At 42.5% G+C, this 19,340-nt stretch overlaps 2 protein-coding genes across 8 annotated transcripts in view; both read right to left on the bottom strand.

Annotated features, from left to right (window-relative positions):
- Gon4l (gon-4 like) overlaps positions 1 to 19,340 on the bottom strand; it is a 91,613-nt gene that overhangs the window by 12,579 nt on the left and 59,694 nt on the right. For 6 of the 7 annotated variants that reach the window (XM_023713572.1, XM_023713576.1, XM_023713574.1 and 3 more), the window contains 9 exons: positions 19,029 to 19,069; positions 18,326 to 18,429; positions 12,356 to 12,554; positions 11,524 to 11,610; positions 9,131 to 9,302; positions 7,200 to 7,344; positions 5,897 to 6,047; positions 2,007 to 2,123; positions 99 to 1,706 (listed from right to left, as the gene is read on the bottom strand). In XM_023713572.1, coding sequence (XP_023569340.1) covers positions 99 to 1,706; positions 2,007 to 2,123; positions 5,897 to 6,047; positions 7,200 to 7,344; positions 9,131 to 9,302; positions 11,524 to 11,610; positions 12,356 to 12,554; positions 18,326 to 18,429; positions 19,029 to 19,069 — 2,624 coding nt within the window. The remainder of the gene's footprint in view (positions 1 to 98; positions 1,707 to 2,006; positions 2,124 to 5,896; positions 6,048 to 7,199; positions 7,345 to 9,130; positions 9,303 to 11,523; positions 11,611 to 12,355; positions 12,555 to 18,325; positions 18,430 to 19,028; positions 19,070 to 19,340) is intronic. The other variant, XM_023713575.1, reaches the window with a different exon arrangement.
- Positions 19,142 to 19,340, bottom strand: part of LOC105742007 (heterogeneous nuclear ribonucleoprotein M-like) — a 2,652-nt gene continuing 2,453 nt past the window's right edge. The window contains exon 3 of the mRNA XM_012514410.1: positions 19,142 to 19,200. Coding sequence (XP_012369864.1) covers positions 19,142 to 19,200 — 59 coding nt within the window. The remainder of the gene's footprint in view (positions 19,201 to 19,340) is intronic.

Below are 19,340 nucleotides of genomic sequence, written 5' to 3'. Positions count from 1 at the left end.
AAAAAAAAAAAAAAAAAAAAAGGAGATACATGGCAGATAAGTAAGTTAAACATACTACTGCACCCCCAAAATACTCGAAACTACTCCTCAGCTCTTACCTGGAGCTCAGGCACAGAAAGCACAGACTCCTCGGATGCTGATGACATCTCATCTTCCTCATCCTGGGTGAGGTCATCAAAGTCCTCCTCTTCCTCTTCCTCGGGTCCATCCTTTTCTCCTCCAACATCTGGTGCTGCTGGAGTCTCCACTGACTGAATAGCACTGGGTGTCTCTTCAGGCTTCCCCAGGGGACTGCTCATGACCATCTCAGATTCCATGGAAGATGAAGCAGTTCTTGGGGAGCCTTTGCTCACATCCCCGACTGCATTTCCCTCATGAGAAGGCTCTTGAGAAGCTGAAGAAGTGTGAGCTGGTTGACTCTTCTCCTCTTTCTGCAGGACTGCCAGCCTTTTCAACACTCTAGCAGTGCTCAACTCCTCCCATGGGGAGCCAGTGTCCAATTCCACAAACTGTTCCTTTTTTATTTCATCACAAATGTGCTGCCCAGGGGACCCACTGGAGATCACCTCCCCAGGGTCTTCAGGTTCCATCTTTACACCTTCCTTTAAATCCCCAGGGGAAGAGTTCACAAATCCCTGGAAATGTTGAGGCAATGGCTCCAGACCTTGTCTCCCCTCCTCTGTTTCCACAATCGTCTGACCACCAGCACTGTTTTCTGACAATCCTACCTGGCTTTCTCTACTGTTTGCCAGAGGCTTGGGGCCATGCTCCTCTTTGGGGAAGACAGGTGCACAGAGAGGAGTTACTTCCTGTGGTTCTAATTTGGGTTCCAGGCTTTGAAAGGCATTTTTCCCTTCAGTCAAAGGACAACCAATGTCCACATTCACTTGGGCCTTATCTTCAGGAGTGGAGGACACAGAGAGATTCACAGAATTGCCAGAAACGATTAAGGGTGGGATGGAGGAAGCCACAATGGACTGGCTCAGTGGACAGGGAAAGGATGTAGGGTTAACCAGGAGGGTGGTGATGGGAATGGTCTGGGGGCTCGGGGCTACTGCTGCATTGACAGGCTGGATCATGTTACAGCCACTGCCCAGGCTCACAACCTTCACAGTAGTGGCAGGAACAGTGAAGATAACAGGTGCAGAGTGGATCAGGGGGGCAGGTTTGGGACAAGGAAAGGTCTTGGCCCCCTTTCTTCTTGAGGGTTTCCGTCTCACACATGGCTTTCGAAACCTAGAAGGGCCAAGTGAGGGCAGCATTACCTTGGGCACAGGGGCAGAGAGTAGGGTCTGGGACTCAGACAGAGCAAAGCTGGTCCTGACTTCAGGGGGCACAGCAGATAGTGCTGCAGGTGACTCAAAGCTATCATCACCACTGACCCCCAGCGGAGGGACCCTAGGAAGAGTCTGCAAGACAGTGGCAGGCTGGATCAACTGAGGGATCCGGATCACCATTTTGCTTGGAGGAACTGATGATCGTTTCTGTCTCCAAGTCTTCCTGGGAAAACGGTTAGCAGCAGGCTTCAGCTTCAACACTACTCCCTTGGGCAACAGCAGTGGATACCGAGTCTCACTCCCCAGTTCTGATCTGGCTTTTTCCAGGCCTTGGTCTGCACTGATCTCAGTGGTCCCAGTCACATTTCCTACCTCCTTGGCACTATCAGCTATGTGCCTCAGCTCGTCCTGGATGGATGGCAGACTAGCCTGTTGGGAATAAGAACATTCATGTTCATGTGAGAGCTGGGCAAAGACTAGGGCTTTCTAGAGAACAGAGAACTTTCCAAGAGTCTTCTCTGAATTTCCTATAGGAAATTACCATTCTACTTACTATTTGAAAAGGTTGTAAAATCACCAGAGGGATGGACAGGAAAGGGAGGAAGAGTGGATAAGGAAGATTTCTGAAGTAGTCTACCACTAAAGCTCAAGAAGCTTCAAGTGGCCTTGAAGCTCCCACCAGCATTTCTAGTGAGTTGCCTCCCATAGACTCTGAGGAGGAGGTCGTACCTTTAACCAGAAGGGGAGCCGGTGCTCTTCCCTCTCAATAGGTGGCTTCCACTGATGGGGCTGGACCTCTTCACAACACTTTAACAGAACTGGCAACTGTTTGGTCTTCTTATAAAACTGAGCGTGAAAAAATAAAGCACGAGTTATACTCCAGAAATACTGTCTCTGTCAGGCTGGAGAATGAGGCGGGTGGACTCGATCAGTCTGTCAGTCTGTCTGTCTGTCAGTCTATTTCTGTCTATCCATCTCTGTCACTTTCTCACACAACCAGATGTTAAATGTTGTGCATTTCTAATTAAAATAATCCCTAATTAATAAAGATTTTAGAATCATTCAGTATCTTCTGTCCATTCCTATTCTGGTTGCCAGAAATATAAAGAAGTGAAACAGGAGGCAGATGGTCAGAGGCCTTTTCTTTTACATCTGCTCCTGCTTCACAACTGCAATCCTGCCTCAAAAAAAACAAAACAAAACAAACACGAGAGAGAGAGACACAGACAGACAGACAGACAGACAGACTCTCATTATGTAGTTCAGCTTGGCTTTGAATTCATTATATAGCTTGGGTGGCCTCAACTCAATTCTGTTTCAGCCTCTCAAGTGCTGAGATTACAGGAGTACACCATCATCATCATCATATCCAGCCAAGCAGTGTTGCTCACACTATGATTTATAGAAGCTGAATGAAAACCGAGGAGCCAGGCAATGTGGTAATATGAAGGCAGAAGGTATGAGGTCTGAATGAGAAACACCAGTGAGTGAACCCAGCAATAAGAAAGTCCAGAAATACATAGAAAACCAAACAGAAACACTGAGGATGAGTGACTAGAGACTGTGGTGCTGATCAAGCAAAGTCAGGCATGAGGGAGGTGGGCTGGGGCACCTGCCCTTGGTAGAAGTCAGTAGCAACAACAGAAGGACACAGAGCAAGGCAGAAGTTCAGTTTGGGGCTCAGGAGGCACCCAGGTTGACAATTCCTTTAAGGAGCCAGCTACAATGAGCTGAAGCTCAAGAGAAAAATCTGGACTAAAAATACAGACGTAAAGATCACCAGAAGACAAGAAAGTCAAGGCCATGCACGAGAATGCACACTATAAATTCACTGGGGGGCACTAACATTTCAGGAGTGCAGAGAAGACACTAGGGTTATTCCAAGACCAGGAATAGTACAAATTTGTTTCTCAGTGATCTCCTTCAGAAGGTTACTGTTATGGTTTGTGTCTAGTTGTCTCCCCTCAAAGCCTCATGCATGCAAGGGGCAGGGACATCTAGGGTTCTAGATTAATCATGATCCACTGGGATTATGGGTCTAGGTACTGCTGAGATCATGGGTGTGAGTACTTCCCCCAGCCTGGGGTGACAGCCTGAATGCTACATAAGAGAGACAGAGACTCCTCTCTGTTGTCACTGTTGCTACTACTGCTGCCTTAGCTCCTCTTGCTCTTTGCTACCACTATGAACTGATGCTCTCTGCCGTCTGCCAATCTGCCTTGGAGCCGGCCACGTATGGACAGAAACCTCCAGTAACTGTGAACTAAGTAAAACTTTTCTTCCTTCATTTTGGGTGTCGGTATTTGTTCCACCATCAAGAGAAGAGTAACTGAGACAGTTACTTATGCTCCGCTAGAATAAGCGAGTAGCTGGGCAGGATGACACACACCTGTAATCCCAGCACTTGAAAGGCTGAGGCAAGTGTTGTTGCTGAGAGTTCTAGGCCATCCTCAGCAGTCTAAAGGATCTGCTTAGGCAAGCGTGCAGGGATTGCGGTTCCATCTCAGCACCACATGCCACGCCAGCCCTGCCCACAGGGTGGGCTAAGCCGGCCACAAAAATAAATAAATAAATAAATAAATAAATAAGAGTGTGTCTCAAAAAAAAAATAATAATGAATATGATAAGGGAGTTAAGTAAATGAGATGCAGAGCTCAAAAAATAAGAGGGCTTTAAAAACAACAACACACCTCCAATTATTAAACACAGAAAGATATACTAAATTTAAGTAAACTTTACTGCTGATCTGTCAAGAAGTATATAATAAGACCAAGCATTCATACACACCCCTCAGTGCAACCAAGGGAAACAAAATGCACAGCAGTAAAGACAAAGTATACATAACAGGGCTGGTGAGATGGCTCAGTGGTCTAAAGCACCTACTTAGAACAAGCTAAGCTAAGCAAAGCACAGGGACCGTGGTTCAATCCCCAGCACTACATGCCAGCCAGCCCCGCCCCCTGGTGGGCTGAGCTGGCCACACACACACACACACACACACACACACACAAAATAAATAAATAAATAAATAAAAATAAAAATAAAAAAAGTATACATAACAACATACTGGGAAGAGCATTTATAGCCTTAAGAATGTTTATTTGTATACCCTGGATATAGGAACTAGATTGGAGAAGGCTAACAGCCCCACACCCATGGCTGAAGGCTAATAAACAAGGCTAAATCCAAAACATTTAGAAGGGGCCAGTGATAGTTCATGCCTAAAATCCCAGCACTCAGCAGGCTGAGGCTGGAGAAGCACCACAAATTCAAGGCTAGCCTGGGCTACATAGTTCAAGGCCCACATGGACTACACAGTGAGACCCCCGTCTCAAAAAAACAGGTGGGGAACAACTATAAGCATGCTACCTGAACATGTAGGTAAACTCATTATCCCCCAATAAACCTTGAATAGGACCAGCTCAGTGGCACAGTGCCTGCCTGGCAAGTATGAGGTCATGAGTTTGATTCACAGTACCAAAAAATAAAATTTGAAAAGCAGGAAACAGGAGGAAAAAATGTTTTTTCTAGAAAGCCTCAAAACTATTTGACTCTTCAAATCTATACATTTGGAAGAGTGAGGCAGGAGTTTGAACCTAGCCTGGGCAAGTTAGCAACTTAGTGAGTGGCAGGTTCTGGCCCTAGTATGAATTGCTGAATTATTATGGTGGTCATCTAATATGGCTAAAGCCTCTAAAACAACTTATCATCCCAGAGACTACCTCCCCACTTCCTTCTCCAACCCAGCCCAAGGTACAATTTCCTTTCACCTTTCCCATCACCTCAGGGAAGACCCCAATCAGCTCCTCAGAGATTTCGAAACATCCCCTTCAAACTCCACCCCTAGCCAAAGTCCACAAAAGCCCCAGCTTTCTTTGTCTCAGGCCAGAGGATCTACCTGACCCATCTGCCCTCAATCCTCTCCAGGTCTTTGGAGTTAATAAAGGCTTTTTATCTTCCCTATCTCTGTACTGCCTCTGAAAAACCTATCAGTGAGACTCAGTCTCAAAACTGAAAAAAGAGAAAGGTGGGAGGGAGAGAGGGCGGCAGGGAGAAAAGAAGAAAATTGAAGAAAAGGGCTGCCTGCGTGCCAGTGTGCCAGCTCTAGGTTGAATCCCTATAGCAACAACAACAACAAAAATTAAATACTGTGTTACTATTTAAATTAAAAGGCTTTGGGGCCGGGGAGATGGCTCAGTGGAATAAGCGCTTCCCTGGCAAGCGCAAGGGTCTGAGTTCAATCCCCGGTTCCACCAAAAAATAAAATAAAATAAAATAAAAAAGGCTTTAAGTAAGACATAAATGTAATGCAGTTTACCCTTTCAAAGTTAAAAAGAGAAGACTATGGCTAGAAGAAACCAAGAATTTGTGAAAACTTGTAAGACTTGAGTAATTTCATATTGAAGGAAATTATCCACAAGACAGGAAGAGGAAAACAAATGGACAGGAAGAAGAAAACAAAATGGACAAATGTCCTTGAAAAGGGGAATGAGGGTAGGGCGCAGGGAGGAGCAATGAGTCTTACAAACAAGAGCTCTTGCATCCACTGACACTCAGAGGAAGCGGAAAAATCGATCCACACGGGCAGAAAGCAGGACAGAGATTCTGGAGGCGCTCACCTTGATGATGTTGTCCGGGGCTCTGTTCTGGTTGAGGTTCTTGATCCTAACTGTTAGCTGATGGGCAGTCTTGCAGGTTAGCAGGTACTTGCTGATCAGAGGTTTAGGAAGCTCAGTCCCTTCAAAATGCTTCAGTCCCAAAGCTAGCAAACTTAGGAAAGGAGCAATGGCAGCACACTGCAGTTTAGTCCACACCTTTAAAAACCCTTCCTGGGTACACAGTGAGTTCAAGGCCCACCTGTACTACAAAGTGAGACTTTGTCTTAAAAAAACTAACTAAACATTAAAAAATAAAACCCCTCCCCAGACTTTTCTTCTTTCCTCTCTCCTCACTTTTTCCTTTCTTTTTTTTCCAACTGTCTGTTTTTGAGAGAGTCTTGATCCACATTCCAGGTTGGCCTTGAACTCACGGTGATCCTCCAGCCTCAAGAGCTATGAGTGCTAGGATTATGGGTATGGGTTACCATGCCCAGCTACCAATATGCTACAAACCACTTTTTCTACGTCAATCCTTACTTAACCAGGTATAATAGCCTATACCTATAATCCCAGCACTCTGGGAGGCTGAGGCAGAAGAATCACAACTTCAAGCCTTACTTGGTTAACTTAGTGACTCAGAGAAACTCCATCTCATAGAAACTCTTTTTTTTTTTTTAATTTTTATTTGGGGGGGGGGCAGCTCAGCCCACCAGGGGGTGGGGCTGGCTGGCATGTGGTGCTGGGGGATTGAACCGTGGTCCCTGTGCTTTGCTTAGCTTGTTCTAAGTAGGTGCTTTAGACCACTGAGCCATCTCACCAGCCCTCATAGAAACTCTTAAAAGGACTGGGGATGTATCTCAGGGTGAAGGTCCTGAGCTCAATCCCCAGCAATGCCAAGAGTAGTAGTAATAATTCTTTTCTTATTTTTTAATTTTTATTTTTGGTGAAACTGAGGATTGAACTCAGGCCTTTGCGCTTGCCAGGCAAGCACTTACTCTACTGAGTCATCTCCCCGGCCCCAGTAATTTTTTTTTAAAAAAATATATTTGGTACAGGATCTTACTATGCAGCTCAGACTCTACAGTGATCCTCCTATTTTTAGCCTCCCCAGTGCTGGAATTATAGGCATGCACTACCATGCCTGATCTAGGTCAGTTCAGCGCACGAGGGGCCAGCACCACATGTGGTTACTGAGGATCAAACCCCAGTCCTTACCCTTGCCAAGCAAACACTTTAGACTGCTGAGCTACCTCACTGGCTCAAGTAACAATAATTCTTGTACACATTTTTGGCTACTTAATAGACAATTTCTGTAAACACTTACTTGTCCTCAGCCTTAGTGAAGATGAGCTTATCCTGAGGATTCTTTGCCTTCAGGGAACACACTGGAAGTAGTTCTGGGTACATAAACACTTTACTTGTGGCTAGGATCCAAGCAACTTGCTTTGGCAAACAGGAAAACTCATACACTGTAAGAAAAAACATCTCTGCTAAGTGCAATACTTGGACTAAAAAGAGTTCACAAAAGCTTTTGAATGCATTTCTGTTTAGATGCAGTTTATCTGACTTAAACCCCTCCCACTCACCCATTCTCAGTCAGTTTCCAGTTTCTCAACCTGAGGTACCCCTAAAAGCAGCTTCATTCAATCTCAATAAAAGTTATTTTATTCTTTCCTGTGTGGAATGCTTAACACACATATTAACAAATACAAAACACCTCCTAATGCCTGGCACAAAATGTATCCTCAATTTTTTTTTTTTTTTTCTCCTTCCCCCTTTAAATCCTTGAAAAATAAGAGACCTTCAAAAATGCTTTTTTAGGGGCCAGGGAGATGGCTCAGTGGAATAAGCACTTCCCTAGCAAGAGCAAGAGCTTGAGTTCAATCCTGGTACCCCCCACCCACAAAAAAAAAAAAATGCTTTTTTCAGGATGAGCTTTCAACTTCTTGTGGCTGGGTACTGATAGCTCAGCAGCACAGCACCTGCCTTGCAAGTGCAAAGTACTAAGTTTGATTCCCAGTATCAAAAAAGAAAGAAAGAAAAGATTCCAACTTCTCTAATCTCCACAAATCTGGCAGTCCAAATTTTATTTTTATTTGATTCTTACTTAACTTTTGAAGTTTTCTCAGACTCCTAGGTTGGAAACAAAAAAATCATAAAGGGCATGAAAAAATTCAGTATCATTCATTTGTGTCTTTAGCTCTAAGCTTCTCAAATCTAGCACCTCTCCCTTTCTACATATATGTGTTATTTTTATATGCCTAGGAGAAAACACAGGACACTAGGCGTAGAAGTTACAACTATATTTTGGTTTTAAGTTTTCATTACAAACTATAAAAAGCAGCTTAGAGATCTGTGTCTATGATATAATGAATGTAAATTCAACTATAATGAATTTAACTACAAGATTCAGGAGTTTAAAATCAAATCCACATACAAACCAAAATCCAGAACAAATTACAACTAATTTCCTAAATTAGGAGATAAATCAGAAGCATATACTTGGCTATACAGAGCATAACAAATATTTTCTTAAAAAACACTAATAGTACTGGCGTATGCTGCTAATCTCAGACAGCATGGCTAAAGCAGGAAGATCACAAGTCCAAGACCGTCTCAGGAACTCAGGAGACCCATCACAAAATAAAATTTAAACATGGCTACAGCTGAAGCTGGACATGATGGCACATGTCTCTAGCACCAGCCTTCCATGAGGCTGAGCCAAAAGGACTACAAGACTAAAAACTTAGGGTGAGCATAAGCAATACAATGAGACTGTTATCTTTAAAAAAATAAAAGATTATTGCTGGGGCTGGGGAGATGGCTCAGTAGAATAAATGCTTGCCTGGCAAGTGCAAGGACCCAAGTTCAATCCCTGATTCCGCAAAAAAATACAAAAAAAACTAATTTGACAAATTTTCCTGTTAGACTTTCACCTTTACCAGATCCCAGTTTGTCTTGATACAATACACACATCATTTAAGTAATTCTCAGCAATTCATCCATATTTCTAGTCCTACAATAGCCCCATAATCTGCCAACACCCTCTATGCCTCCCTTCTCTGAGCACTGTTACTGTGCCATTCTTTTTTTCTTTTTATTTATTTTATCGTGCAATTCTAAAAATCAAAGAGTACAAAGACAGGACAAAAGACAGATAAATCTCCTGTGTCCTGCTCTCCTAGGAAAGTATCCATCTAAGACTCCATCTTTCACTACAACAGAAAACTTGAGATTGACACCTCTGTTCCCTACCATTCTTGCGCACAGGTTTTGGGGGGCTCCAGTCAATGCTGATATGTGTGCTGAAGTCCTCGATCAGCTGCATGGCTCCCATCAAGTTACAGGGCTGGAACAAGGTCTGAAACGTAGGGTTGGACTGATGGTGAAGGGCAGTGGAGCTCTGAGCAAAGGTCCCCAGCTCTTTCTGGGAAGACAGTACAAAAAAGCAATCTAAGAATAATTCTGAACCTCAGAATGAGAATTTGTCCTTCTTACTACAGAACAAAGCAGACAGAAAAATGCAGCCTGTCATAAGTCACATTATTCCACTGAAACTTCTTTTGGCTGAGTCCTCAGAGTCTCAGGGATTATCTAATATGTTCATTTTTCTCAGACTGAGTATCCTTCAGCCTTGTAGATACGGCCAAACTAGCTCCAAAAGTAAAATTGAGGTTCTCAAAAATGAGAACCACTGTTTGTAAAGATTTCTCTGAGTAACACTGAGAACATTCTCCTCAAGATCCTCTAACACAGTTAAGAGGTGAATACACTTTGCTGCCCATAACGGAAGCTTGGAGAATTAGCAAACAAACATACTATTCAAATTCCAAAGTGATAAACCTAAGAAGTAGGTATTACCATTTTACCCATCTAAAAGTTTAGGGGCAATTTGTAATGAGGTTTTTTTTTAATTTTAATTTTTTTTTTGTTTTTTTATTTATGTACTTGGTACAGGATCTCACTATGCAGCTCGGACTTGTGATCCTCCTGTTTTCAGCCTTCCTAGCCCTGGGATTTCAGGCATGCGTCACCACAGCTGGACTTATTTGCTAGCTCAGCTTGCTTGGGGGCCGGGGCAGACACACATGTGTATCCAATTTTAAATTTAGAAGCCTTTACAGGCATTGCATGCTTGTAATCCCAGATAGAATAACTGCCTCCAAGTTCCAGGCCAGCATGGGCTATATAGCGAATTGAAGGCTAGCCTGGACTACATAATAAGACCCAATCAAAGAAAAAAAAGAAAGGAAAAAAAAAAAAAAAAGGAAAGCCCATATACTACTTCCAAATGTCACAAAAAAAATTAATTCTATACAGAAAATATTACTATGGAGCTCAATGAACTAATAATGAATTCAACATCTATAAATCAGCAGTACCAAGTTAAGTGTAATAATGCATGCTTGTAATCCCAATATTCGAGAAGATTAAAACAGAAGAGTCACAAGTTTGAACTCAACATGGGTAGTGCAGCAACTTAGTAAGACTCTGTCTCAAAATTTAAAAATAGCTGGGCATATAGCTCCATCAGAAAGGCCTGGGTTTCAGCTCTCAGGAGGCTGAAGTAGTAGGATCACTGTGAGTTTGAGGTCAGCCTGAATTGCATTATGAAATCCTGTCTCAAAAAAGATGGAAAAGGGACTAGGAATATAGCTCAGGGGCACAAGCACCTGCCTGGCAAACCCAAGGTCCTGAGTTCAATCCCTGGTACAAAAACAAAACAAAAGCCCTAGATTCAATGGTCAATACTGAAAAAAAAACAAACGTGCAATACCAAAAATACAAGAAGTCGGGGTGATGGCACATACAGCATACATGTCATCCCAGCACTCCAAAGCCTGAGGCAGGAGGACTGTCCCAACTATCACAAGATGGGCAACTTAATAACTTAGCAGGACCAAATCTCAAAATAAAAAATAAAATAGTGCTGGGGATGTAGTTCAGTGCAAATTTCCTGAGTTCAATTTAAAAAAAAAAAAAAGTGGTGGGGTGGGGACAGATACTTCAGCAGCCTAAGTGCCTGCCTACACGTGTAAGGTGCAGAGTTTGAGCCCTGGTACAAAAAAAAGGTGGGGAAAAAGGGTGAGAAGGATAGTACTCAAAAAACTGAGGCAAGGCACAATAGCACACATCTGTAATCACAGTTTAGGAGGCTGAGGCTAAAAGTTTCAAAAAAAAAACTACTATACTATCATAGAATCATAAACACAAGAAGATATATATATATAGATAGATAGATAGATAGATAGATAGATAGATTTTTTTTTAATATTTTAGGGAAGGATCTATAGGGTATTCAGGATCTCATTACTAGCTCAGACTCATAGTGATCCGCCTGTTTACAGCCTCCCAATAGCTGGGATTATAGGCACATGCCACCATGCCCAGTCTCATTTGCCTCTCAGCACGCCCCAGGGGCGGAGTCTACATGGCAGGCCAGGGATCAAACCCTGGCCCTTATGCCTGCTTGCAGGTGTTTTAATCCATTGAGATATTTGGCTGGGCCTACAAGAAGCTATAAAACAAAGCATACAACCAAAAACATCCAGGAGGAAAAAAATTACAGTAAGTGAATAACGTGAGAAATGAACACTAAGCTAATTTCACAGTCAATTCTTTCATGTTAGTGACAATTGGAATCTTACAAGAAATATCTTGGTGGTACTGGCCTCTGAACTGAGGTTGGGGTTGGAGGAAGCGAGAAGATGGATTTGTGTCAAAAGTTGAACATGCTGAAGAGGGAAAGAAAACATTGACATGTTATGATATCGCCACTTCATAAACAGAGCTTACTTACAAAGATGTTTGCAAATTATCACACTTAATTTTATTTTCTGAGAGCCTTGGCACAAATTTTTCAGAGTTTTTTTTTTTTTTTTTTTATTTTAGGGAAGGGTCTACAGGGTGTTCAGGGTCTCACTACTAGATCAGACTTGTAGTGATCTGCCTGTTTACAGCCTCCCAAGAGCCGAGATTATAAGCAAGCGCATCACCACCAGTGTGCCACCATGCCCAGTCTCAACTGCCATCTCAGCATGCACTGGGGGTGGGGCCAGCACAGCATGCCCCAGGATCAAACCCCCAGGCCCCTGCACCTGCTTGCAGGCGCTTTAATCTGCTGAGTTATTTGGCCATCCCTATTTTTCAGGTTATATTTCCTTAAGCAAAATAAAAACCACAGAATGTTTAACCTCCAACCAGAATGACCAATAAAAACTCTATTACAGCTTAGGCTATTTCAGAACATATTTCTAAGGACTCTATGAAATCTCTAATTCTTAATACTCCTAAGAGTCCTTATGGTGAATCATAAGGCCGCAAACATGATGTTCTGTCACAGCTCTAACTGATGTGAAGATCCTATGGCCCTGGGTTTCAGTTACATAAGCTACTCAGACTCCTACAGAACAGCTCATTATGGGTATCACTGTTAGCCCCAAGATAATCCAATATTAACATTACCAAGGACAGTCTTACCTGCTGCATCTGCTGCTGGAGTCTCTTCCTCTGTGCTGCATCTAGAATCAGAGTCTGATGAACTTTCTCAGCCTGAGGCTTAAGTTTCTCCATGTCCTGTTGCTGTTTGGCTGAAGATTTCTTCATCTTCAGCTGTTCAAGTAGTTCCTTCACTGCCCGATGTTGTTCATTCAGCAAGTTAGCCAATGGTTCCTCAAACCTACCCTCAACAGGGAGATAACTGAATATGGACATTTCCCCAGGTTCACAACACTTCCAATTTGTTCTAATGGTACACAGACAAGACCTATTTGCTGCTAATCCTCAAATCCCACTTCTGCAAACAAACTCCTTAATCAAATACTCATTTCCCCAAAGTTGTTAGAATAAAATGATTCTGGGGCTGGGAATATAGCTCAGGGGCAGAGCACTTGTCTAACATGTGCAAGGCCCTGGGTACGATCCCCAGCACCAGGAGAAAATAAAAACAAGTAAAATGATTTTGAGTTAGACTCCATCCTATTGTTCCATAATTACTCTTCTAAACAATGTATGTGTAGAGAAAGTTAAACAAAATCTACGAGTAGAGCAATATCAGATTAACAGAGCAATGAAGGAGCTTGTGAGAACTCATGCTCAAATCAACTATACCCACATTACTCTGATTTGTTTATTTATTTATTTATTTATTTATTTATTTATTTTTTGCGGAACCGGGGATTGAACTCAGGCCCTTGTGCTTGCCAGGCAAGCGCTTATTCTACTGAGCCATCTCCCCAGCCCTTTTTAATGTATTTGGTATAGGGTCTCACTATGCAGCTCGGACTCATGGTGATCTTCCTGTCTTATTCTCCCCAGCACTAGGATTATAGATGTGCACCAGCACTCCAGGTCTGCATTGGTGGCCGGCTCAGCACGGCTGAGGGCAGGGCCAGGGATCAAATCCCAGTCCCTCTGCTTGCTTAAGTAGGCACTTATTCTGCTGAGATATTGGGCTATCTTACTGGCCCTCTACGGTTTGTTCTTAACAGCAATACAAAGTCTTCTAAAGATAAAGCTTTTGGTCTCTTAATTTTCCTGCCACTCCTATCCTAAGTCCAGCTTCTCCTATTTCTCTTTTCACTCAGCTTCCTTGCTTTCCTTTCTTACAAACTCCAGGTCCTTGGAGAAATAAAGAAGGAAATAAGTCAAAATATATGGTATATTAGATGAACAGAATTGAGAAGTTGATTCACTTATTATTATACTATCCTCCATGAAAATACCTTCTTTTGGCTTTTTGAATTCCCCCTCAAATTTCCTAACCTTCGTTTCACAACTATTCCTCAGAACCTAAATACCTAGCACTAGTATTTTTTTTTTTTTTCTTTTCTTTTCTTTTTTGAGACAGGGTCTCACTACATTCCCATATTGACCAAATAGGTGTTCAACTCGGTGTTCTCCTACCTCAGCCTCTTAGAATGCTGGGATTACGGGTATGTATTACAACTCCTGATCCTAGCATGTGAGTTATTAAGTAAAAGATAAACAAAAGACAAATGATTAAGCACATATTGATAACCTATATAGTCAGAAGAAAAAACATGTGGACATAGCTACGATTACAGGTTAGCATATTTACAGTTTTCTGTAGTATAGTAATGGTTAAATGATAACCTCTGTTGTTGTTTTCTTTTGTGCAGGGCCTCACTCACTATACACCTCATACTTGTAGTGATCCTCTTGATTTCTGCCTCCCTAGTGCTGGGATTACAGGCATGCACCACCACGCCCAGACTCTATCCTAGCTCAGTGGGTCTGACACAGCATGCAGTGCCAGGGATTGAACCCTGACCCCTGAGTTTACCTAAGCAAGCACTTATTCCACTGAGCTAAACTGCTAGCCCATTTATTTGTTGTTTTTGAGACAGGAACTTGCTGTACAGTTGAGGCTGGCCTGGAACTCACCATGCAGCCCAGGCTGGCCTTAAATTCTTTGTTGTAAATTCCTTGTCGTGATGGTCCTCCCTCAGCCTCCCAAGTGCTGGGACTACAGGTATAGGTCATCATGTCCAATGTGGTGTTGTTTTTGAGACATGGTCTATAGTTCGCTATGCAAACTCACTGTGTAGCCCAGGCTAGCCTGAAACCTGCAGCAATCCTCCTGTCTCAAACTACTAGAGTGTGGGATTGCAGGCATGAACCACTACGCCCAGATAATGATAACCCTTTTTAACATTCCAGGAGATGCAGACAATGCTTCCTTGCACAGCATTTCCTAGTATGTACTGCAGATTTAGGCAAAACTGTATGACCTAAGAACCAAAACATTCTGATTATCCGTGCTAGTATCACCCAAAACAAAAGAGCAAAAGCATGATGACACAGATGACAGCTGGGGATGCTGGTACACATCTATAGCTCCAGGACTTCTGAAGGCTCAGGTAAGAGGATTTCAAATCAACCCCAGCCTGGACAATTTAGCAAATTAATGAGGTCCTATCTTAAAATAAAAAATAAAGTGGGATGGATATAATTCATTGGGAAAGCCCTGGGTTCGATAATCTTCAGTATCCTCCCCAAAAATGAGATTAAACCAGGTTTCCATTTGTAACTGAAAGAGAAACAGTAGCAGCCCAAGTAATCTACAGAGTATAAGAAAATACCTAAATTCTAACAGAAATTTTTGTGTTGGTTTTTCTTAAACAGGATCTTGCTATATATACAGTTCAAACTCACGGTGATCCTCCTGCCTCAGGCACCCAAGTATGTATCACTACCCCAGCTCTAACAGGAATTTTAAAAGTAGTTCTGTAGGGGGCTGGGAAGATGGCTCAGTGGAATAAGCGATTCCAGCAAGTGCAAGGGCTTGAGTTCAATCCCCAGTTCCGTCATAAAATAAAATAAAAGTAGTTCTGTAATTTCCAAATTTGAAAAACTATATACAGAGTTGATTAGAACTAAAATGTATTTATAGATCAAATCCCATAATAATACATCCCCCCAAAAAATTCTTACATTCTTCTAAGCCAGAACTTGGCTCTATGATTGGAAGTAGGTGGATTGAAACCTTACCTCAATGATCTTGAGATTTCTGGGGTGGTTATTATGATACTTGTTAAAATAGAGTCTGATAGATATTTGTAATTTGTACACATTCATTAGTGTAGCTTGTCATCATCACCAAAATAGTCTCTGAAAGTCTTATTTCCTAATGAATCCCAACCTGCATTCCTAGGTACTGTTGCTACCTTAAAACACAGCACTTCCAAGAGGCTGTAGGGCTGTTACCTCTGCTGTTCCCCGACCTCTGGCCACACTGAACCAGAATAGGAAACTTCACAAGAAGAGACACAGGGGCCGGGGAGATGGCTCAATGGAATAAGTGCTTCCCTGGCAAGTGCAAGGTCCTGAGTTCAATCCCCAGTTCCACCAAAAAAAAGAAGAGACAGAGGGTGTCTAGACCCTTAACTCACTCATGACTTTCTGCCCACTGAAGATGAAAACATTATCTTTTTACTAACACTGTATGGAATGTATCCTTCCTTATCCTGCTACTCTTAACTACTGGTATGCTATGGGGGGAATGGGAGGGCACGCACCATGATGTCTTTAAGGAAAAGCACTGAACAGTATCTTATAAAATGAAATCCTTTCAAGTAGAAAAGAAAATTTCTAAGAAACTTCATACTCATGAATGAATACAATCACATAAAAGTTTGTCCCTTAGAGTTGGGGAGATAGCTCAGTAGAATAAGTGCTTGCCTGGCAAGTGCAGGGTCCTGAGTTCAATCCCCAGTACCGTGAAAAAAAGGTCTGTCCCTTAGCTGAGCATGGCAGCTCATGCCAGTAATCCCAGCACTTGAGAGACTGAGGAGGAGGACTGCTATGATTTTGAGGCCAGTCTGGGCTACATAATGAGTTCAAGGCAGTCTGAACTATACTGGGTAAACCTATCTCAAAAACCAAACTTTGGGCTGGGAGATGGCTCAGTAGAATAAGCGCTTGCCCGGCAAGAGCAAGAGCCTGAGTTCAATCCCTGGTTATAAAAAAAAAAAAAAAAAAGTACTTAGGCTATAAAAGTAATTATTATAGGGGGCTGGGGAGATGGCTCAGTGGAATAAGCGCTTCCCTGGAAAGTGCAAGGGCCTGAGTTCAATCCCCGGTTCCACACACACACAAAAAAAAACAAACACCAAAATTCAAAACCAAAACAAACAAGAAATAGAAAAAAGGGCCAGGGAGATGGCTCAGTGGAATAAGTGCTTCCCTGGCAAGTGCAAGGGCCTGAGTTCAATCCCCGGTTCCACCAAAAAAAAAGAAGAAAAAGAAAAAAGCTGGCCCTATTCCCTTTGTAACAGACCAACTTCATTGATCTTCTCATCAATGCCATGCTTCCTCTTCAGTTCTTCTGTTTAAACTGAAGTCCCTTCTCCATTTTCTCTTACTTTACAATTAAAGCTTTGCTTCCCTTCTCACAATTTTTAGCCTAGTTTTAATTTTTATTTATTACTGGGTCAGAGGACCCAATGTCCAGTATCACATCCAAGCTATACACTTCCACTGACAACACACAGCAACAGACTGAAGTACAGATCAATAGCAGGAGCAGGCAGGCCAGAAGTTCAAACGCAGCCTGGTTAACTTAGCAATTTCCCAAGACCATGTCTCAAAATGAAAAATAAAAAGGGCTGTGAATGTAGGTTAGTGTGAAGGCCCTGGGATCAATCCCTAGTACAGGAAGGGGAAGAGAAAGGAGGAAGGAGGGGGAAAAAAAGAAGAAATGAAAAGGGATCCAAATCCATCACAAAAAAAGAGGAGGGCTGGGGAGACAGCGCAGTAGTCTAAGCACCTGCTTGGCAAGTGTAAGGTCCCAGGTTTGATCGCCAGTACCGCATGCCATGCCAGCCTTGGAACCCTGGGCATGCTATGCTGGCCACTGAAACTGGGTGTGGTGGGAAACACCTATGATCCCAGTGCTGGACAGGCTGAGACAGGAGGATCACTACGAGCCTAAGCTGCACAGCAAGACGCTATACCAAAGAAGAAACAAAGAGAGAGAGAACAAGAGAGCGAGAGCAAGAGAGAGAGAGAGAGACAGGGAGAGGGAGAGGGAGAGGGAGAGGGAGAGAGAGGGAGCAGGAGAGAGAAAGGAAAAGGAAAATGTCTACTTTCTAGGGGTTTGATGAGTGCCAATTTAAGGCAGACACAGTGACACACACCTGTGGTGCATGCCTTTAATCCCAGTACTCTAGAGGAGACTGACACAGGAAGAAGGCAAGTTTGAGCCTAACCAAGACAACTCAGCAACACCCTGTCTCAAATCAAAAATAAAGAGAGCTGGGGTATCTCAGTGTGAAGTGCCTATGTTCAATCCACAGTACTGCAAAACCAAGTACCACCTTAGCATGTAAAGGTCAGTAGAGACACTGGCAGTTTCTGGGCCATTACTATAAGCATTACATAGTTTATGCAATTATTTGCACTTTTTTTTTTTTTTTTTCTTTTGGCAGAACCAGGGATTGAACTCAGGCCCTTGTGCTTGCCAGGGAAGCACGTATTCTACTGAGCCATCTCCCTGGCCCCTAGGTTCAATTAATACCAAGGATTAATACCAAGGTGACTAACAAACTTTCAGTCCCATCTACCAGATGTAAATGGCAATAAGAAAAATGGAAGTGACATAAAAGTTATAATTTAGGGTAGTTTCTGTGGCTGGCCACAGAGTCCTATTTACCTCTCCAGCACCACTCTCCTGGAGAAGCTGTGATTGGATGCCAGCTGCTGTTATTTCTCCTTTCCCAAACAGATACAGCTTAGTCTTTTGCTGTACTGCCCCTAAACAAGGAGATTTTTCACTTACCACCTAACTCTCTCCAGACCTGTGCATCCTTACAGACTAACAGAAGACAGCTGAGGATAAGAAACTGTTCAATGTGATTTCCAAAAACTTTTTCAGAAATACACACTTCCTCCATTTTAAGTCTTAAGGTCTGTTGCCAGCATACATACCGTAAGGCTTGAGGGGTGTTAAAATTAGGCCGAGACTCAGCTACACGTTCTTCTTCCTCTGGGCCATCATCCTCCATGTTTGAAAATCCCATCTCATCCTGGAACTGTAGGCAAAGAAAAGGAGGGTTTCCTGGGGAACCAGCCTCTGTAAGCCACTCCCACAGCAACATGGGTAAATGAGAACTATAGATTACAGGATTTTATCATGCTACCACCAGAGTTTGCACTTCAGAACTCCCAGAACTCTGCACATGAGATGACTATTATGCCAAGAAAAAAAATCTCAACTAGCCAATTTATTTATTTATTCAACTAGCCATTTTATAATAGTGAGGACTGACTTGTTAACTCAAAACAACTATTCTCTTAGAAATATCTTTAAAGAGACAACTTTATGAGAAAGGCAGTCCTTGAACACAGAGAACTCTAAAGCTGGTTTACAATCTAGGTATGAACCAAATGATAGTGGGAGAGGACAGCACAAGTTTGCAGAGAGAATCTCACTAGGAAGAAACTACTAAATAAATAATCAAGAGTTTCCCACCTCACAAAATTTTCTTGCTACTGTATTTTCTACTGGGTGGACTAAAAGTGGAATGTCTCAGGTAAACCGCCTTTATAGAAAGAGCATCCCAAATCAAAGGACCTAGCTTGCTGAAAATCTATTTTCATCACATGATCTCACTCAAGTATCATTACTCACAGTTTCAAACAGTTCTTCCATCAATTCATTCACTTCCTTTTCTGTAAAAAATAAAATAAAATAAAATAAAATAAAATAAAAAAGGAAAAATTACATAGTTGGCAAAGGTATTTTCATTTTGCAACAAGGGGGAACTTGATGGAGACAATGTACCCTACTTCCTGCAAGTTATCTTATAAAATGCTCATAAATAGCCTTAAATCAAATCAAACTCTTACTGAAGACCAACTATGCCTCAGCGTAGCTCTAGGTGCTTGCAGAACATGAAATACCAAAAGAGTTAATACTTTCACATAAGGGCACCTGGCTAGC

Source organism: Octodon degus, unplaced genomic scaffold (assembly GCF_000260255.1).
Source record: "Octodon degus isolate 3935 unplaced genomic scaffold, OctDeg1.0 scaffold00032, whole genome shotgun sequence".
NCBI lineage: Eukaryota > Metazoa > Chordata > Mammalia > Rodentia > Octodontidae > Octodon > Octodon degus.
This window is presented reverse-complemented; position numbering and strand designations above follow the sequence as displayed.